Source organism: Centruroides vittatus, unplaced genomic scaffold, assembly GCF_030686945.1.
Source record: "Centruroides vittatus isolate TY-2023 unplaced genomic scaffold, ASM3068694v2 scaffold_2569, whole genome shotgun sequence".
Classification (NCBI taxonomy): Eukaryota; Metazoa; Arthropoda; class Arachnida; order Scorpiones; family Buthidae; genus Centruroides; species Centruroides vittatus.
In genome coordinates, this window is record NW_027122690.1 from 1,281,980 (window position 1) to 1,302,081 (window position 20,102).

Genomic DNA, 20,102 nt, shown 5'->3' on the forward strand with positions numbered 1-20,102 from the left:
AGAAATATAAAAATATGTATAGGTTAAATAAATAAATATTAAGCCATTACATAATAATAAATTATATGAAATTCCAATAAATGCAAGATATGCAATGAAAACAAAATCAAGGCATTAAATTAAGAGCTCTCAAATCTTTTAATTAAATACTTCCAGGCTGAAGGCAACCCTTCAGCATCCCTGGCATTAATGCAGGTATTATGCAGGTATTGCCTTCAGCCTGGAAGTATTTAATTAAAAGATTTGAGAGCTCTTAATTTAATGCCTTGATTTTGTTTTCATTGCATATCTTGCATTTATTGGAATTTCATATAATTTATTATTATGTAATGGCTTAATATTTATTTATTTAACCTGTACATATTTTTATATTTCTTTGTTATTTATTTTTATTATATGTATATTTCATCCGTTAGTTTATTTGTATTTAAATTTTTGTTCGATTTTGTTTGCATTCGAGTATGCTTAGCCTGATGATGGCCAACAGGTTTGGCTGAAAACGTTTGCTACGTTATTAAATTTTTTCTCGGCAACATAAGGTGTTTGGTTGTTTCTGATTTACATATTGCTGAGTGAGTTCATTTCAATATATAAAGTTTACCAACAGGCTGAAGAAACAATTTCAATTTTTTTTTTTTTTTTTGAATCTAGAAAAGCAAATATTTTAATCATTTTTACAAATACCCATTCCACACACTCTTTTACTGAACTCATCTTCGAATTGAATTGTTGCTCGGGTGTTAAACTAGATCCTCGAAATGGTGTAATGAGGTGTTGACGCAAAGGATAACCAGAATCACCATATAAAACAAATTGAATCTTGTTATCGGAACAAGGAATTGCAGCCAAATTCTCTAACAAATTAGATTCTCTTAACATTCCACTGTCGTGACGTCTTCCTTCTATTGGTCCAAATAAATTAGCAATCATACCATCGGATGTAACCACTGATTGAAATTTCAAACAATGTACAGTACGTTTACGACCAGCGAATGCCATCCTTTGATGTTTTTTGGTCGACAAATAGGACGTGCCGTTTAATGTATGAACCCCCAACAATTTGTCGAAGAAGCACCTTTTGCTATTATTACTTGGCTAAATAATTTTAATTTTTCTCTTGTTAGTTTTATTTCGTCGATATTCAATAACACTTTGGAATGGCTATTGTAAATGATATTTAGTATTTCATGTACAAATCGTGAAAGTTTATGTTCTCTCCAAGTAAACAGAAATATCATCAAGTCTATTAGGATAAACTAATCTTCGTAAAAAAAGTACATAATGCATCAATTGTGATCTATTTAATAAAGAGGTTGCGGCCGACGTTTTCAACGCGAAACGTGTACGTCGGGCGTTCGGCGCCGCTTTCCGGTAAGCCTAGAAGTTTGGCAATGGTCAGTGGAATCATGTTCGACGTTCCAAACGCCATTGTCTAACTTCTAGACTTACAAGATGGCGGCGCGTTAACGTTTTAGAGATGAAAACTTTGGCTGCAACCTCTGTAATTTTTTTTTTTTTAACTTTTTCCGCCCTGTGGGCACTAAGAGGGCCTCTTTTAGAAGGTTCATTATGGGTTCGGCCAGGCCCACAATGGGGCGACCGGGTGGTGAGGGACGGGGCTCGACATATCCGAACGGACCACCCCCGAAAAATTCCTGGGGATTATCCAACCCGTTCGGATTCGATCCCGGGTATCCCAGAGCGGTAGGCTGTTACCTTGACCGCTCGGCCATCCGGCCTACCTCTGTAATTTTAGAAATATTATATATTTTAAAAATATATATAAATAATAAAATAAAAATACACACGATTAATTTATAAAGTACGTAAATTTCTATTTATATAATAAAATAGAAATATTTAAGTCAAAATGTAAATTTTTAAGAAAGTGGCAGAAGCAGAGGGCGTTTCGGATTGTTATCGTTTCGACACGTGTAGAAGGTATTGCTTCCAGAGAATGATTTCCTTGTAATCATAAGAATACGGTATAAAAAAAAACTTAACCAACATTGCATTGATTTACAAAATAAATATCCTTTGATAATATGTCTAGCGAAATTTTATTTTCACGAATTACTCAGCATTATCTCTGCATGTCATCCCTCAAAAATTTAATCAAATTACTTACATTTTCGGTAAGTTTTAGTCCACCAGATTTATAATAATTATCACTAAATGCTTTAATATTGCTTATAGAACAGTTTTATTTGTTGAAAATACAGTATAATCCATCTAATGTATCCCTTTTGGAATTATTTATAGCAATAATCAACTGATAACATTAAGAGAAGCAAGGCAATAAAACTAGTTAGTGGAAATTCTGATTTCATTGAATCTGACATTATAAAGAGATGTTAAACAATTAAAAAAGATTTGGAAGATTTATAATTATTACTATTTTAATGTGCAGTAATTTTTTTGCAGTAATTTGTTAGTAAAATACTCATATTTTAGGTTAAATTCTACCTAGGTAGTCCCAATGGTGGTACTTAGGTTAGGTTAGGTTAGGTTAGATTAAGTATATTTTTATCAGCCGTTTTCTTTTTTCTTTTGTTCAAGAACTAAGGTGAATCAATAATTAGTGACGTTAAACACTCGGCGGCTCCCAGTCCATCGGGAGCACGAACAGTTGGAAGCGCGCCATTGGGACTACCTAGGTAGACTTTAACCCATATATATAATGCTGTTATAGGATGCAACAATATTTAAATTCCTGGTTAAATATCTGCCACCTGTTGTTTATAGTGCAAAAATACAGCTTAAAAATTGGGCGCATTTTTTTATGCAGCGAAAGTGTAGCGAAATGATGTCATGAGCAGCGTTGGCCATATAGAAACGGGTTTCAGAGGATTAGCTGTAAAGCGCTTTTCAAGTGCTGCATAAAAAAATGCGCCATTACAATTTACCTAAAAAAAATGATAACTGTAACTTAAGAATCTGATTACAATAAGGAAAGGATTTTAACTTATATATTTTAGGATCTGTTAATTCTGATAACCAGTGTCACATTCAAGATTTAATCTTGTGGGAGCCAAGTTGGACAGATAAAAAAATGTTTAATGAAAACCCAGTAAAATTTCCACCTTATGTGACCACTAATTTATAAGTAATATAGAAATAGAACACCTGACACAATATAAATAAAAAAATGAATTTTAATTAGGAAAAGATTTTTGGAAAATATACTAGTGTTTCTTATCCTTTTTCTTTCGGGGTCCCAAGCCCCTTTTACCACCCCCCTGGGTGTGCCACAGCTGATAACACTATAGAACTAATATTAATCTCTGATTAAAATAAGTGGATTATACTATATTATCAGTTTAGAATATGATGATGTAGTTTTTTCATTTTTGAAGTTTAAGTAAAACTGAAGATAACTTAAAGTGGGTCAAAAGTGTTTCTATTTTAATAAGTATATTTTTGATTCCAGAAAAAGCAATTGAATTTACAAACTATATTTTTATATTTATTATAAAATATAATTTTATTTTATTTAAATGGCAGTTAGATGAGAAAACTCAAGATTCTCTTTTATCTGCAACTGTATTTCATCCGTTAGCAGTGAAATATCCTCCGTCACGTTCGTATTCAAGAAAATATTTGAAATGTCTAATGCAAAAGGTGTATTTTCAATTTACGTTGTTTTTTCCTTATTTAAGTAATTATTATAAAGCATCATAATTTTCAATTTTTTATTATAGAATATATAATAATAATAATAATAATAATTTATTTTTAGATAGAAGAAACTGGTTTTGAATTTTCTGAAAATTTATATCTTGCATACGCTGATACATTAACTGGAGAAAAACAAACATTCTATCAAAGTTATATAATAGTATGTACCTGTTTACAGAAATGAATTTAATGAAATAATATATATATTTTTTTATTTAATTATAATTTTAAAAAATTAATTTCAAAATAACATATTCATAATATTTACAAGACCAAAATGTTAATATATGTTCAAGGAGCCACTTGACTTCTTGAATGTTTCTTAATATTTGTGTTATGATGTTATCAGAATAAATATACTGTACACATTCATATCGAGGATGGTCTATTTATAATGTTATCAAGAAATATCCTGAAAAATATGCATTCTACAAAAAATGTTTCAGATCAAATTTGTTTGGTGTCAAGATGGATGCAAGATGGCACTACCAGTTAGTGAAAATGAGGCCAACTTCATTTTTTTAAATGGGAACTCTAATTTTTATTGCATATTCTAATCTATATATATAAAAACGAATGTATGTCTGTGTGTGTGTGTGTGTGTGTGTGTGTTTGTCCTTTATGCATTACCACACCATTTATCCGATTGCCATGAAACTTTGGGAAGTTGTTTAATACATTCCCGCGAAGGTTTGTGGCATATGTGAAGATCACCATTTCCCCCCTTTCAAAAATATATTTATATATGGATTAAGGCTTTTATGTCCAACAGATGGCGCTAACTTCAGACGACCTAAGTTTGCTTTTTTGTGAGGCATTATGCTTTTCTGTGAGAATGGACCTAAGCAGATCATTTTCTACCTATCTATATAAATAAAATACAACGTTTGTTTGTTCCTACCGATTCCTTTGAAATTTTGACACAACGTTGCATTCGAATATGCACGTGTTTTTATATAATATACATGTCGAAATTCTCCCTACGGGGGGGAGATGGAAGGGATTAAGGCTTACCGTGAAGAACTCGGCTTCTATTTATACTATTTTACATGCGGTTTTTTGCGTTTTTAATTGCGTTTTAATAGGTGACGTCAACAGAATATACACTAAAAAGGGATTTTTCGATATTCCCCAGCGAGGAAAGGGACAGGATTAAGGCTTACTGTGAAGAACTCGGCTTCTATTTATACTGTTTTACATGCGGTTTTTTGCGTTTTTAATTGCGTTTTAATAGGTGACGTCAACAGAATATACACTAAAAAGGGATTTTTCGATATTCCCCAGCGAGGAAAGGGACAGGATTAAGGCTTACTGTGAAGAACTCGGCTTCTATTTATACTGTTTTACATGCGGTTTTTTGCGTTTTTAATTGCGTTTTAATAGGTGACGTCAACAGAATATACACTAAAAAGGGATTTTTCGATATTCCCCAGCGAGGAAAGGGACAGGATTAAGGCTTACTGTGAAGAACTCGGCTTCTATTTATACTGTTTTACATGCGGTTTTTTGCGTTTTTAATTGCGTTTTAATAGGTGACGTCAACAGAATATACACTAAAAAGGGATTTTTTGAAATTCCCCCCACGGGAGAAGTGTTACACATTTATAATAGATATATTTTGAGCCACAACAACGCGTGGCCGGGTCAGCTAGTTCTTTATAAAAAAAACTAATAAACTCTTATCTAAAACATTTTTTTCAAGAAATGTAATTGTCACAAGTCATAAACATTTGAAGATAAGAGTTTGGTTTCTAGGCACTGTTTGTAGATGTTGTTTTAGTAGTATTGAATTATTTGTTTCTAATACACGATGCAGTGTAATCCAGCAACCACCTGGCTTCTTTTCATCTTTATTTCAGTTGATACGTGTATACATTCTGCGTTTTGGGCCTAATATGCCCTCTTCAGTCAACTAAAATTGTTAAAAATAATAGATTGTTGCATACAATACATTTAAACTATTACACATAATATACTTTAAAAAGGTATTCGAATTGATTATTTTACTTAATATACTTTACAAAAAAGATACACAAATTGATCATCTTACAGGCATACCTTTCTTTATCTTGAATTCTTTAAACTGTATGAGGTTTCTTGTATATGAAGAGGGGCATATTAGGCCCGAAACACAGAATGTATATGCGTATTAACTGAAATAAAGATGAACAGAAGCCAGGTGGTTGCTGGATTACACTGCATCATGTGTTAAAAACAACAATAGAAATACGACACTGTTTCAAGTTATCTAAAGTACTGAATTAATTGAAAACGGTAGTCTATGTTTTACAGTTGCAGAAAAAGTTGAAACAGCACATATTTTGTTCTTAAACCGCACATTTCATCCTTACCATGTTTTATTGCACCAAGAACTCCACAGCGATGTCTTTCAAAATTGTTTGAACTTTTGTCATTGGGCAGAACAATGAATACAAAAGAATGACAAGTATTTTTACAAGTATTATTTTCCGATAAAGCATTATTTACAAATCACAGTCAAATAAATTGATATAAAACATTTTTCTCTAATGTAAAAATTTTACCTTAGGGAAAAATGTTTTAAAATAAAAATCTTATGGCTCATCGCTGGATTTTTTTTATACAAAATATTATGTATTTTTAGTTAAGTAGAATGTTGATGAATTCTATATTAAACTAATAAAATTGCATTTTTATTTAAAAAGTTATAAAATTAGAAAAATGTTTAATTTTAATAATTCTCATAAGTAAAGAAATTTGTGAATTACTGTAAAAATATAAATGATTACATGTTTATAATTTAAAATAATATAACTTACTAATCATTTATTTATAATAATAATTAAATTACTTTTGATATGTTTATATTATTTTCTGTATTCATTTTAAGTAGAATCCTCAGCTGACAGTGACATTAGAAGCAACACAAAATATTGTGAATCATTCCACTACTGGTTTAATTGTTTGGGAGGTGAATATATAATATTTTTCTTAATATTCAAATGCAAATGTTATAAATTTAAATTATGGACAAATTTTTCCAATACCAAAGTTTCACACAGAACAGAACTTATTCTTATACTTTTGTGTGTTTTATTATAAAATGCATCTTAAGTATATAAAAATATACTCCTTTTCTGATACAAGAGAAACATTCACATGAAGAGGCGTTAAAGAACATTAAAATAATGTTCTTTTAACGCCTCTTTATGTGAACGTTTCTCTTGTATCAGTAAAATAATTGGCGTGACATCCGCTTTTCGGTCTATAATTCGCAAAAAATACATAAAAGTGTAGAATAAACTCTGGCTTCATTCTTGCAGATCTTGAGAACTATCTTGATTGAAAGCTAGACCATAGATTAAACTCTGTTCTCTGGGAAACTTTGAGATCCGTTATTTAAATTTAATCAAATTATTTCCACAAATAATTTTATTTATTGAGCAAATGTCTTATTATTATAACCAATAATTTATTATAACAGGCTTCAAAATTTTTAGTAGATTGGGGAATTGAAAATGCTGCATTATTAAAGGAAAAGTAAGTGAATATGAATTATTTTCACTGTATTGAAACTATGTCCTTCTTTAAATTATATTTTGAGACACCAGTTTTTATACTAGACACTGGACTTTTTCATATCCACTTTATTTTCTGATGTACTGTACTTTACAGTGTATAAACCAATTGTCTCAAATGCCAATATGAATATCATGAAGTGTCTAGTATCAACACTTCGTGGTGTCTCAAAGTATAATATAAAATATAAATTATATTGAAAGATGTGATTTTAATTCTATTTAATTTTGAAAATATTTTTAATTTTAAAAAGATAAATTCAAACATACAAATTTTTTAAAACAAAATTTAATAAAATGTTGTCATTTTTAAAAATTAAACAAAAACATTCTTTAAGTAAAATAATAAATATTAGAATCTTTATGTAATAAATTAAATTAAATTTATAATTGAAATTGAAATATGTTTGAATTAGAGAATACAATCTTCAAAACACTGGATAGATATTCAAAGATAACACTCACTAACACCAAAATCCAGCAAAATAGAAAACTTTTACTGTAAAATAACATTTTCATCCATATATGACAGACATGTTCAGATTTAATGGAAATATTTGGCTTTCCTGGTTCCATTTGAGAGAGTACCCACTCGTCATAATGTTGTACATCATCTATTTTTGCACCCCTCTTCTAGACTCTATCTCACCATTCTTATTTTTATTCTATACTAAATAATGTATACAGTTTTGAACACTTTTAATACCAAGATTTTATGTTTTAAATGTCAATTTAAACGTGTTTTGTATTATTCTTAAATTCTTATGTTTTGGGTTTTTTATTGTTAATGAGGGAGGAAATTGTTTGTCAGAAAGACATTTCCTAATGTTTATTAAAATAAATAAATAAATTTAAATTATATTCAGAATTAAATTAAACATTTAGCTCATTTTGAAACATTCTGAGAATTTTAAATGCTTAATTTAACTATTCTGTGGAATTAAACCTGAAGATGTTTGTCAAATGAAAACATTAGTTTACAGTAAAATTTTTCTATTTTCTGAATTTTGGTGTTGGTGAGAGCTAATTTGAAAGAATACAACCGCACCGTTTCAAACGCGGGTGAACTCGTCTCTAAATTACAAGGCATTGCTTTAACCGGGCAAGAATTTATCACAGTGTTGGACTATGAAGCTATGTATCCGTCCATTAAATTGGAGCCATGCTTCTGTGCCCTTAAAGACTTCCTCTTCCAAGCAGTTCTACCCAGACCTAAGCACCACAAGCAGATTTTGGAGCTGGCCCACCTAGTATGCTACAACTCCTTTTTCACCTTCAACCAGCGAATCTACCTACAAAGAAGAGGGGTCCCAATGAGTAGCCCCCTGTCTGGAGACCTCTGTGAGTTAGTGGTTAGAAAATTAGATAGTGATGTCCTACAAACCTTCAATGCAGACATTGTACTCTACACGCGGTATGTTGATGATATTCTTATTATTTGGAGATCCGAACCGGACGTTGGTAAGCTGCTGCAGACTGTTAATAACAATCTGTTTGGGCTTAAGTTAAAGCTTGATCAGCAGGAAGATAAGTTGGCCCATTTCCTTGACCTCAGTATTTTCCTAGACCGCGGTTGTATAACCACTAGTGTATTCCATAAGCCTAATCTTCAACCTTTCATCATCCCCTCAACCTCGAACGACCCCTTTACCTATAAAATTTCCGCCTACAGGGCCCTGATCCGTAGGGCCTATACCCATTGCTCTAACATTAATGACGCGTTTCGTGAAATCCAGCACATCAAACGCATCGCAGTAGCCCATGGTTACAACGGTAAATTTATAGATGTGCTGGCCCAGAGAATGCATGATCTCGTTGTTAACAAAGCTGTTAGTTCCAGTCCTCGTAACCTGCGAAGTAAGCGATTTGTTGTTGATTTCGACCCTAGGTTGAGCCAAGCGTATAAAATCTTATCCAAAAAAGCCAAAGTTGGTCTTACGTACAAGCGCAGCCCTACGATTTATAAGCTTCTAACAAATAACAAGGATAAATGCAGCGAAGCCAGGATTCCAGGGGTTTACTCTGTTTTGCTGGTGGACAATAGAGTTAAGCCAAGCAATAAATTAACCTACATAGACTCAACCAACAGATCGCTTACCAAAAGGATAGCTGAGCATAGGTACGACGCGCGCAACAAAAAATTTAATTCCACCCTAGCCCAGTTTGCAAGCGAACCCAGTATAACGGCCGAATGGGAAGATGCTAGGATTACTGTTCCTATTCTTGACTCTAGCAAACTTAGAACAATCGAAGCTATAGAAATCTTTACTGAGTCCCTCAAAGGAAACTGCATTAACAGCAGGGATGCAGATTCGCTCTCCCCTGCCTGGCGGTCACTCCTCGATAACCCCCTTAATTAAATAGGCCGGTCCACCCTCTCCTTGTCCGTTTCGTTCTCTCGTGCAGTTTCTAAATTTATCAGGTTTCTTTTTCCCTTTTTCTTTCTATTTCCTTTTTTCCTTTTTTCCGCCTTTCACAATTCGCATATCTTCGACAATAGTTCACGCAGCTTGGCTAATCTTAAAATATTTTCCATGGTCAATTTTGTTTAAACCTTCTCTGCTAAGACGTCACTTGTAAGAGGAAACCCCTCGTAAACAATGACGTCACGAAAACATTTGCTATCCGACTTTCCAACCGTCCTCAGTGCACCTGAAGAAGGCCTTTTAAAACGGCCGAAAACGTTTGTGCTCACTAATTTGTTTGCTAGAAACGTGTGAAAGGTTTTTTGTGATTATGATTTTAAATTAGTTCTAGCTTTGTGTGCAGAGATTACTTTAATGAAAGATTTTTAATTTTTATTTTTAAATTTGTTGTAATTTAAAGCTTGAAGAATTAATTATAATTGAGGAGTCCTGTAGAAAAAGGCATCTAAGTACACTTAGATCTCTTTTTGTTATGCATGTTGAATAGGATTTTATAGACACGGATATTCCCATTACTGTAATAAGCACTTTACTTAAGCATATTTACCATTTATACTTTACACATTTCATAACAAACACAATGCAAAAAGCACAGTTTTTTGAGAATTCCTGAAAACATCAAACTTTTAAGTTAGATATCTTTTTCCATAAAAAACCTCAGTTAATGAAAATAATTTTTTAAAACAACTTCTTGCACAATCCTTGGAAAGGATAAATCAACACAGTAAAAACCTTTTTTATATCTCAGTACAAACAGATTTAAATGTGTTTAAAATAATTTTAAACATGTTTGAATTCCAGTTTTGAATTTATACTTGTCAATAGCCTGATGAAGACCACGATAATGGTCGAAAATGTTAGTTTCGTCTAAATCTGTTTGTACAGGGATATAAAAAAGGTTTTACTTTGTTAATAATTTTTCAATGAAGTTGTTTTTAAATGAGAATGTTAACTCTTATTAAAAGTGTTGAAAATCGAACTTAATCAGTAATTTATCTACATGACAAATTTTACTTAAATTTTAATTCAGTAAAATATTTCTGTAATTAATTTTTCTACTTTTTAATAATAATTATAATGTTTTATTTACAGTATTTATATTATTATTATTTCAGAACAATTCTAGAATTGGGTTCTGGTCTAGGATTATTAGGCATTGCACTTTGTCAGTTAGTTAAATTTTCGAAATACATCTTTAGTGATAACAGTCAAGATGTTCTAAGAATATTAAAAAAGAATATCGATTTAAACTTTTATCATTCCGAATATAATAAATTGAACGTCATCCAAAAACAGAAAGAGAAGTTTAATAATTTTGCAAATTTTGATGATGGCAATGATGTAAACAAGCCAGAAGTTAGTAATCTAACTGTACTGCCAATGGAATGGAAAAGTGCTACTTGTGGAGAGATTAATAAATATAACCCAGATATTATACTTGGATCAGGTAAGAAAAATAAATTTGATTATTTTATTGCATTCTGTTAAAGATGAGTGATATATAAAAATTTCAAATTAACAGCTATTTTAAAAATATATATCAAGTTATTTTTCAGTAAAATTTAACAAAATTGCTTTTAGATATATATTTTATTAACATTTATAAGAAGCTCATATCTATCAAAACATCAAGAAAAGAAAACTAGTAATACTTAAAATAATGAAATTTTATATTCAATGAATGAATAAAATGATCTGTAATGAATAACCATTAATTTAAATCAAATGAAGTTATCACGTAAGGAAAAAAGTATATTTTTAGATAGAAGTATTGTTTAAAAAGCATATTAAAAATTAAGAATTTACTACTCAATATTATAAGTTATATCAAAAATGAAATTTGGTTGATAGATGAATGGATATTGACTAGACACTGATATTTGGTATTTTTATCCTTTATGCTTAATAAATATCAATTTTAAAAATTTAATTCCAGTTCCTAGAATGTAATTATACATTATCAAATATATCCCTGATAAATTAGATATAGTACAGTATATTGTATCACTTATTACAGCAGATTGCTTTGCATTGTTTACATCACTTTGCTTCATATTAAGATGTATATATATATTGTTGTATGAGCTATGAGTGCTAAAGTATATTTTTTTTATATAAAAGTATTGAAATTTCCATTAAAATACTAAAAAAAAACTACTGCCTGTTGGCATTAAAACACTTTTTATTAACACAAGCACTTTCAACACTTTTATTAATGTCATTTTCAGGTAAAGAACAATTCAGTTTTAAAAAAAGGAACATTACATATTTAAAATGGAAAACATATTTTGGAATATAATGTTAAATAAACTTAAACTAATATAAGTATAATGATAACAAGTGCATAGAGACAAATTAGTATGGAAAAATAAAAATAATAATAATAAAAACCTTTATTCTATGGTAAACTGAGTAAATCAAGGAAAGTTTTGTATTTTTTATATAAAAATTCAGTATAACAATTCTGTCGTGTTTATGACTTCTATCTTTAATCTCACCCATTAAATGGTTTTTTGTCTTTGAGTATTATTCTCAACTTGCTTTTTTCTATTCATCAATGTATGATTTTCATTTTATAGCGAGTCAAGCTCCATGTCTCTCTTTCATAAACTAATACACGAAGAATGCAATTTTTATATTTTTTTTCTCTTTAAACTTATTGGATTGTTATTTTTGATGATGATGATTATTTTTCTAAATGCAATCCAGCAAAGTTGAATTCTTCTTTTGTTTTCTGTGTCTTTTTTCTGATTATCTTGTATTTATTTTAGGCAGGTTATATATATAATGAATTAACTAATTTTATTTCATGATTATTTCTTTTAACTGATCGTATAAATATATAGTGTTTGTATTTGTTATTTTTGTTTTTTCTTTATTTATCTTTGGATGTCACGAGAGTGTTTTCAGTTCATTTATATTCTCTATTCTACAGTCTTGTACAAATACAAATTCTTCTATTATAGATTTTGTTTTATAAGATAAACCAAAAGAATATAAAGTTATAGTCTCTTGTATTTAAACATATTATGAATTCATATACTTATAAAGGAAGTTTTAAGTCTACAGGGTATGTGAAAAGTTACTGTGTTTTAATTTTAATAAAAGTGAAGTTTTACATACAATATTGCACTTTCTCCTACAGCAAATGCTGGAAATGTCCCCCGGAAGCCCCAAAATCCAGGGATGAGATCCAGAAACCTAGCAGGTCGGATTCCATGGGATGTTATAAAATCAACAAAGAAGTCTTCCAAAAACTGTAAGATTTCTGTTCTGGTCCATCTGTGAGCAAGTAGTAACACCATCTACCACAAAATGAAATGTGGGACATACAACTTACAGGTCTCATATACAATGCTGTGCGTATAATGTCATTAACAATTGTATTTATTTTTATAGGCCATCTTCAGGCTTGGAACTAAAATATAATCATTATAAAAATAGAACACTTGAATTTTCGAATTTTACATTTAAACTTAATATTTTAAAATACAGAATTGAAGGTGAATGAAGTAAATAAATAAATAATGGACAAGATATAAAATTTAACAAAAATAAAAATTATAAATAAAATAAATTAAAATAAAAAGAATAATGTTGATTCCAGGGGATACATAAATCAAGGGTTTTTAGCAAGGTTGAGGCTGAAGTTTTAAACGCGAAAACATGTACGTCAGACGTTCAGCGCCGCTTTCTTGTAAGCCTAGAAGTTTGACAATGGTGTTTGGAATGTCGAGCATGATTCCACTGACTTTCCAAACACCATTGTCAAACTTCTAGGCTTACAAGAAAGCGGCGCTGAACGTCCGACATACACGTTTTCATGTTTAAAACTTCGGCCTCAATCTCGCTTTTATGTCCCAATTTTTTTTCAATGATGTATTTCCAGGCTGAAGGTAAAGCTTTTGCATCCCTGGCATTCAGGCAATGGTCTTTGATTTTACTTTTATATTTTTCTATTTTTTCCATGTTCATAGCAGGCTCCAAAGTGTATCGTTTTAACAATGTTTGATTCATCCTAAGTCACATTTGAACCTTCCATCTGCAACATTACATCTAGAACTATATTACCATGGCTTTTTTTGACATTTTATTGATAATTATGTTTTTTGAGATGCACTTGTTACTATTATTATAAATTTCTTACTACACAGTAACTTTTCAGACATCCTGTACATGTATATTCTTAAGTATTTCTGTAAGTGTTTTTGTATTTTCTATACTGTCTCAGATTATTAATCTTTTTGCTAGCTGCGTAAGGAATAGATTTTAAAAGTTAGTTGAAACTTTAACAATTACTTCTTACAAAAATAATTGTTTTCCCGAGAAGATATTGAATGCTATAGAGAAAATGTAAACAACTGAATTTTTTAAAATTGTTAAAATTTCAATACAATTTAAAATTTTTAATGAAAATCAACATACAAGAATGATGTAGATTATTTCAATATTTAATGTCTAAATCAAATTATTTTTAATCTAAAAAAAATATACTTAATTCCAGATATAACATACGATCCTGATATATTTGACGATTTGATTCATGTATTATGTATATTTTTAAAATGCTCAAAAAATAGAAAAGCGTATTTATCTATGACTGAAAGAAATAAAACAACTTTAACATTATTTCTACATAAAACAAGTAAGTACGATTTCTGTGTTATGTATGGAAATTTTTTAATGTTTTCTTTGAACACATTTTAGATTTCATTCTACAAAAAATTAAAAATTGATCTTTTAATTACTATATTTTCCGGTGTATAAGATGACTTTTTAACCCAGGAAAATCTTCTCAAAAGTCGGGGGTCGTCTTATAGGGCGAGTATATCCCAAACTCTATATTTTAACTGTAAAAGTCAGGGCTGTCTTATACGCCGGAAAATACGGTAATTAAGGATAAATTAATTTATATCAAAACATACTATTATTTGTTTATTTATTAATGTATTGTTTTCTAATTTTGTTAATTTGTTTTTTTATTTCAGAAGAAGCGGGTCTTCATTATATTAAAGAAGCAAATCCGAGGGAACAACATTTTGTATATACCGAGGAAGCTCCTATTCATGTTTATAAAATATACTTTTAATTAGTAAAAATTGTTCTCTAATATAAAAAATTCTTATATTTTCAGATATTATTTTGTATTATTTATTATTAAATGTAATTATGTTTATATTTAATATAAATAATAATTAATTTTGTATATAGTTATTGTTACTATTGATACGAATGAAAATTATTTAAGATATTTTGAATTTTGGAAAAATATTATACACTGACGATAGAAATATTTTAAAAATTTATAATTATATTAAATTGTAATAAAATGAAATAAATAAATAAATAAATAAATATTGATTTAATTAAATTTTATTTTTAAAGCAAAAAAATAAATATATTTAATATTAATTGAATTTAAAAAAAAAAGAAATGAAAACACATTTTGAAAAAGTGCATCTGCAGATCAAAATAATTAAAAATAGATTTAAATTTGATCAGCTTATTGATTAACATTGAAGAATAAAAAATTAAATTGATATTAAATTTCAAGGGTGTACTTGAAAAATTTATGAAGCACAGCTGCCATTGGGTAATATAATGGTTTAATGAGTGGTAAAATAATACTTATGCATTCTTGGTATAGGAAATTGATTAATATGTCAAATTATGTTATTTATTCTAAAAATATCATTGAAAATAGATCAAGTGGAAAAAAAATAACAGTATTTGAGTTTTCAACGAAAGAAATTAAATTACACTTAACTCCAGAAATAAAACAAAAATTAAAAATAGATCAAAAATTATCTTCTAAAATTTTGTAATTAATTTGCATATCACACATTTTAGAATTTGAAACAGAATATTAAATTTAGCAATTTTTTTAGAGATTTTTCTATTATTAAGTAAGCTATTTATATTTAATTACAGCTAATGGTTTGAATGCTTTTGCAAAATTGTATTCATTTAAAATGTTAAATAATTTTGTACATTTTTCTGAATTTTTAGTGAATCCTCCAATAACCATTTAAAACGAGAAATACAAAATCTTAACTATATTTATATTCAATCATAATTACTAAAAAATACAGATATATTTTTGTAATTATTAGTTTTCATTTTACTGTACTTTAAACCAAGTAAAGATGATCCATATACATCAATACACATGTTAAAACTATCTCCTTTCTGAATTACTGGAGGTGATTGTATGCAACAAAATCTTTAATTCTCTCTCTCTGCATGCCATATCAGAAATCCTGATGTTGGCGAGCACCTGGCACAGGTTAATAAGTGGTTAGTTAAGGCGCTAAGGTGTATCCTGGGGGAAGTTACAACCGGAGTGGTTTCCCGTTGCCTTTTCTGGTGTGCTACGTTACGCGAGGGGAAATGCCTTCCGGGAGGTCTTGTAAAACCTTTAATTACCAGTAACAAATTAACAAAAACAAACATTTTAATTCGTTACTTGGTGAATTGCAGGCCTCGATGAAGGCCGAAAATGTTCGTTTTCATTAACTTGTTACTGGTAATAAAAGGTTTTGTTGCATATGATCAATACACATTACCTTTTGAAGGAATATATGAATATTTTAATTCATAATTCCACTTTATTACGAATTTATTGAAATAAAGTTTATCAAATAATAACTAGATTATGAACATTCTTTTCCTTGGTTGAAGTAGAAATAATTATTTGGATAAACTGTTTTAGTAGTATTTATATTTAAATTAGTTTTAAAAAGTTTATGTCTACTGTTGTTAATGTTAATAATAATCTGTAATTTCCTTGAAAACAAATTTGAAAAAATTGTTAATAATGCAAAAAATACTTGTCACTATTGAATTTAACACTATCAATTCTGTATAAAGGTGTTTATTTTTAATTTTATATAATTTATAAACTAAATTAACAAAAGTTTAATTGTTGATAGACTATTCCAATCCGATCTTTCTGCTTAACAAATAGCATACATTGATATGTAATAAGTCTAAAAAATAATTTCTTAAATACCTGTAATTATTTACATTGGAATTTGTCAAGAGTTTTTGCATCCTCCAGTATAATATTTAAATGACCGTCACCCTACTTTTTGATAGTAAAGTAATTGAAACAATAATTTAGTAAGTTATATAAGAACTTATTTTTTTCATAATATGTTAATTTGGAAGCACAGGTTTTTCTGAATCTTCCTATGTAGAAATTTGTAAGTAGACTGCCAGGCTATTACGAAAACATTTTGATTTAAAATAGACCAAGTAATTAATAAGTAAAGGTTTTCTTTATTAAGTTTTGATCACAATGTTTCCTTAAGAAGAAAAATAATATTGTATCTCCACAACAACAAAAAATTACCCTGTATTTTATGTAACAAAATAGATTCTGGCTTAATAGCAAGTAAAAAGAAGTGTTGTCAAATAAATTATTTTAATATTTAAAATAAATTTTTAAAATGGTTTAAGTAAATTTAATTAATATATAAAAACCAAAGATTCAAGTATTAATTTCATGCAATATGAGAATTTTATGTCTTACAAAAAAATGTAAGATTAGTAATGGTTATTTGATTATAAATGAATTATCATTATCTCATATCAAAATATCATAAAATGTGTTAGATATAGAATTTTCGTTTATTTATAGATACAAATTTGAACAGGACAATTTGGACAATGTCCTGATTTGGAATAAACTTAATGCAGTTTTTTATTTTAATTATATTTTGGCTCCACTGAAATATGAAAAACACTGGCAACTTTGTTGTTGGACTTTCCCAGCATTTTTTTTCACTTAATAATGATTTTTATTCCAATAAATTTATCCTCCTCAATCTATTTAATATTTTATACATACTGAGTTAAGTTAGAACTCAATTGGTTATAAAAAATACTAAAAAAAAAGTTAATATCGTGAATGAGGGATATTCGAGAAAATTTTTTTAAGACCTGATTCCCTCCCTTCATATCTCCCCAACCCATGGTCCGATTTTCCTGAAAATTTCTAAAAACATTTTCCCCTAATACACAAACTTCCCTGCAAAATTTCTGAAATTTTCGACAAAAGACACAGGAGTTATCAAGCTTCAAAGTGGGTAAAAAAAATCGTTCCTCGTACACTAACATCCATATATTTTTTTGCCCCAACTCCCACATTTTTTTTCTTTTTGCATATTTGCACTTTTAAAAAACCCCAAATTTGTTTTTCATTTCTAAACGTTTCAATATCCCCTGATTCCAAAAATAATAATACTTGGAAGGGGTCATTTTTTTGACCGATCGCCATACCTTCCTATGAATAACAGCCGGAAGAGTAAAATTTATATTTGGGAAAGATATTCGATAGGAAATTAAAAAGAATTGTCGTGTTTTCCAACTCGTGAAATTTGTGAATTGCTATTGTCTTTTGAAAAACTTCGTAGTCGTTGTGAATAATAGACTAGTTTTTCGACATAACATAGCCTAATTGTTAAGTTTGATTGCAATTTAATAGACGACAATTTCCTTATTAAAAAGCATAATTTGATTGAAACGGTGGTCGTTTCTATTCAAATAAATATCATTTATTGAAGTAAGTAAAAAGCAATTAAGCGAATAAGAAATTATTCGTTTCCATTTAAAGAAGAAATTGCAGTTTTTGATAAATTACTGACGTATTCATGTTTATAATAATAGCGAGGTTGAGGCCGAAGTTTTAAACGTGAAAACGTGTACGTCGGACGTTCAGCGCCGCTTTCCTGTAAGCCTAGAAGTTTGACAATGGCGTTTGGAAAGTCAGTAGAATCATGCTCGACATTCCAAACGCCATTGTCAAACTTCTAGGCTTACAGGAAAGCGGCGGCTGAACGTCCGACGTACACGTTTTCGCGTTTAAAACTTCGGCCTCAACCTCGCTAATAATAATAAGAGACCGTCCACTACGTGTTCAGTTTATAGGAAGAGGGGAGTTACAAGAAGTTGGGACCCCCTCCCTTAAAGTTTCTAAGCCATTTCTTTAATTCTGGGGGTCCTCGAACTAATTTACATGTAATTAAAGGGGTTTGTCAATAGTACAACAGGGAGAAAGATGCGAAAAGTTTACTGTACCCGCAACTAATGGACCGATTAAAAAATCGAGTACATTTTTCTATATTAATTTTCTTCACTTTCCAATTTAGTCCCAAAAGAAATTTTAATTAATAAAATAATTTTTATTTAGATGCTAAAATAATGATACATAAGTAACTATAATTAATTGTTAAGTTTATAAAGCATGTTTGTGTATAGTCTACACAGTTAAAAACCTACATCAAATTAGTAATATAGCTATTCTATTCGATAATAAAACAGTTTATTTAATACTTTGAACCGAGCGATTATGAAAATGGTTTATATTAAAATTTCATTGCAACAAATTGTAGAATTGCCAAACTTAACAGTAAATTATGCAAGACATTTTTCTCAAAAATTTCAGAGAAATGAATATAAAATATTTTAAATTATTATAAAACAGTGAATCATTTTTTAATGTAATTAATTATATAAAAACTGTATTCGGTAAAAAAAAATTCGAGTTAACAAAGGGAATTATTTATAGTTAAATTTAAAGCAGTTTTACAAAATAAATAGAAATTTTATTTATTGAAAGAGGGCAATTGCCGGTTGTTAACTGAAAGCGGTAGACATTTTGAAAGTAATTTCTTTAGTAAAAAGGGCCCACTGTTTAAAGATAGTCTGAGACATTTATTAGAAGATTGGCGTGTTATCGAGTCATTGCCCTCATTTCATTCAATTTATTGGAATAGTTACTTTTCCAATTCCCGAAATTTATTTTATTTTATTTCATTTGCTCGTAGTTTTGTTTATATGAGACTATATTTAAGTATTTAAATGGCCAATCTGTTACTTAATTATCGCAGCTGTCGCGAAGTATCATAAAAATTTATCTTTATGATTTTTAACGTAGAAAAGTATTTAATAAACAAAAAAATATATAGTTTTTCAATAACAGAAGTATCGTAAATAGTCGAAGTCCAACGTAAATACGAGAAAAAAGGAAGGAAGATGCGCTTCCTTCCTTTTTTACTCTTATTTCTCTAATTCTAATATTGAAAAACAAATAAAATATGGGTGAAATATCGTATTTTATAATACATTTGCGTAATATAATCCACAGAAAATGATAAGTTTCAATAATTTTATCAAACTATACGATGATAAGTTACTTTAAAGAGGATGATAAACATTAATATTTTTTTTACTATCCACGAATTCGCAGTTTAAGACTCGTTGATATCACATTTTAAATAAATAACAGCTCGTTTTTAGACTCCATTTTGAATTTTAAACTAGAAGCGGCGATATGTTTGGGCTTTTTCGCCCCTTTTAGTAATAATATGTGTATTTAAGAACATTTAATTATGTGATTATGAGCACGAATGTACGTAAAGTATAGCATACATGGCAT

The 20,102-nt window shown here is 29.2% G+C and overlaps 1 protein-coding gene across 3 annotated transcripts; it reads left to right on the forward strand.

Annotated features, from left to right (window-relative positions):
• The first annotated feature begins 1,892 nt into the window (after positions 1-1,892).
• Positions 1,893-14,794, forward strand: LOC136987637 (protein-lysine N-methyltransferase EEF2KMT). Of its 3 annotated transcripts, none has more exons than XM_067285385.1 (8): positions 1,893-1,941; positions 3,505-3,621; positions 3,740-3,838; positions 6,551-6,628; positions 7,142-7,197; positions 10,777-11,108; positions 14,166-14,306; positions 14,650-14,794. In XM_067285385.1, the coding sequence occupies exons 2-8, from the start codon at positions 3,613-3,615 to the stop codon at positions 14,748-14,750; spliced, it is 816 nt and encodes a 271-aa protein (XP_067141486.1). In that variant the 5' UTR covers positions 1,893-1,941; positions 3,505-3,612; the 3' UTR covers positions 14,751-14,794. The 3 variants fall into 3 exon arrangements, with proteins under 3 accessions (XP_067141486.1, XP_067141485.1, XP_067141487.1); XM_067285384.1 differs by lacking the exon at positions 1,893-1,941 and adding an exon at positions 1,958-2,135 and having other exon boundaries at positions 14,650-14,791; XM_067285386.1 differs by lacking the exon at positions 1,893-1,941 and adding an exon at positions 3,272-3,383.
• Positions 14,795-20,102: the final 5,308 nt, after the last annotated feature.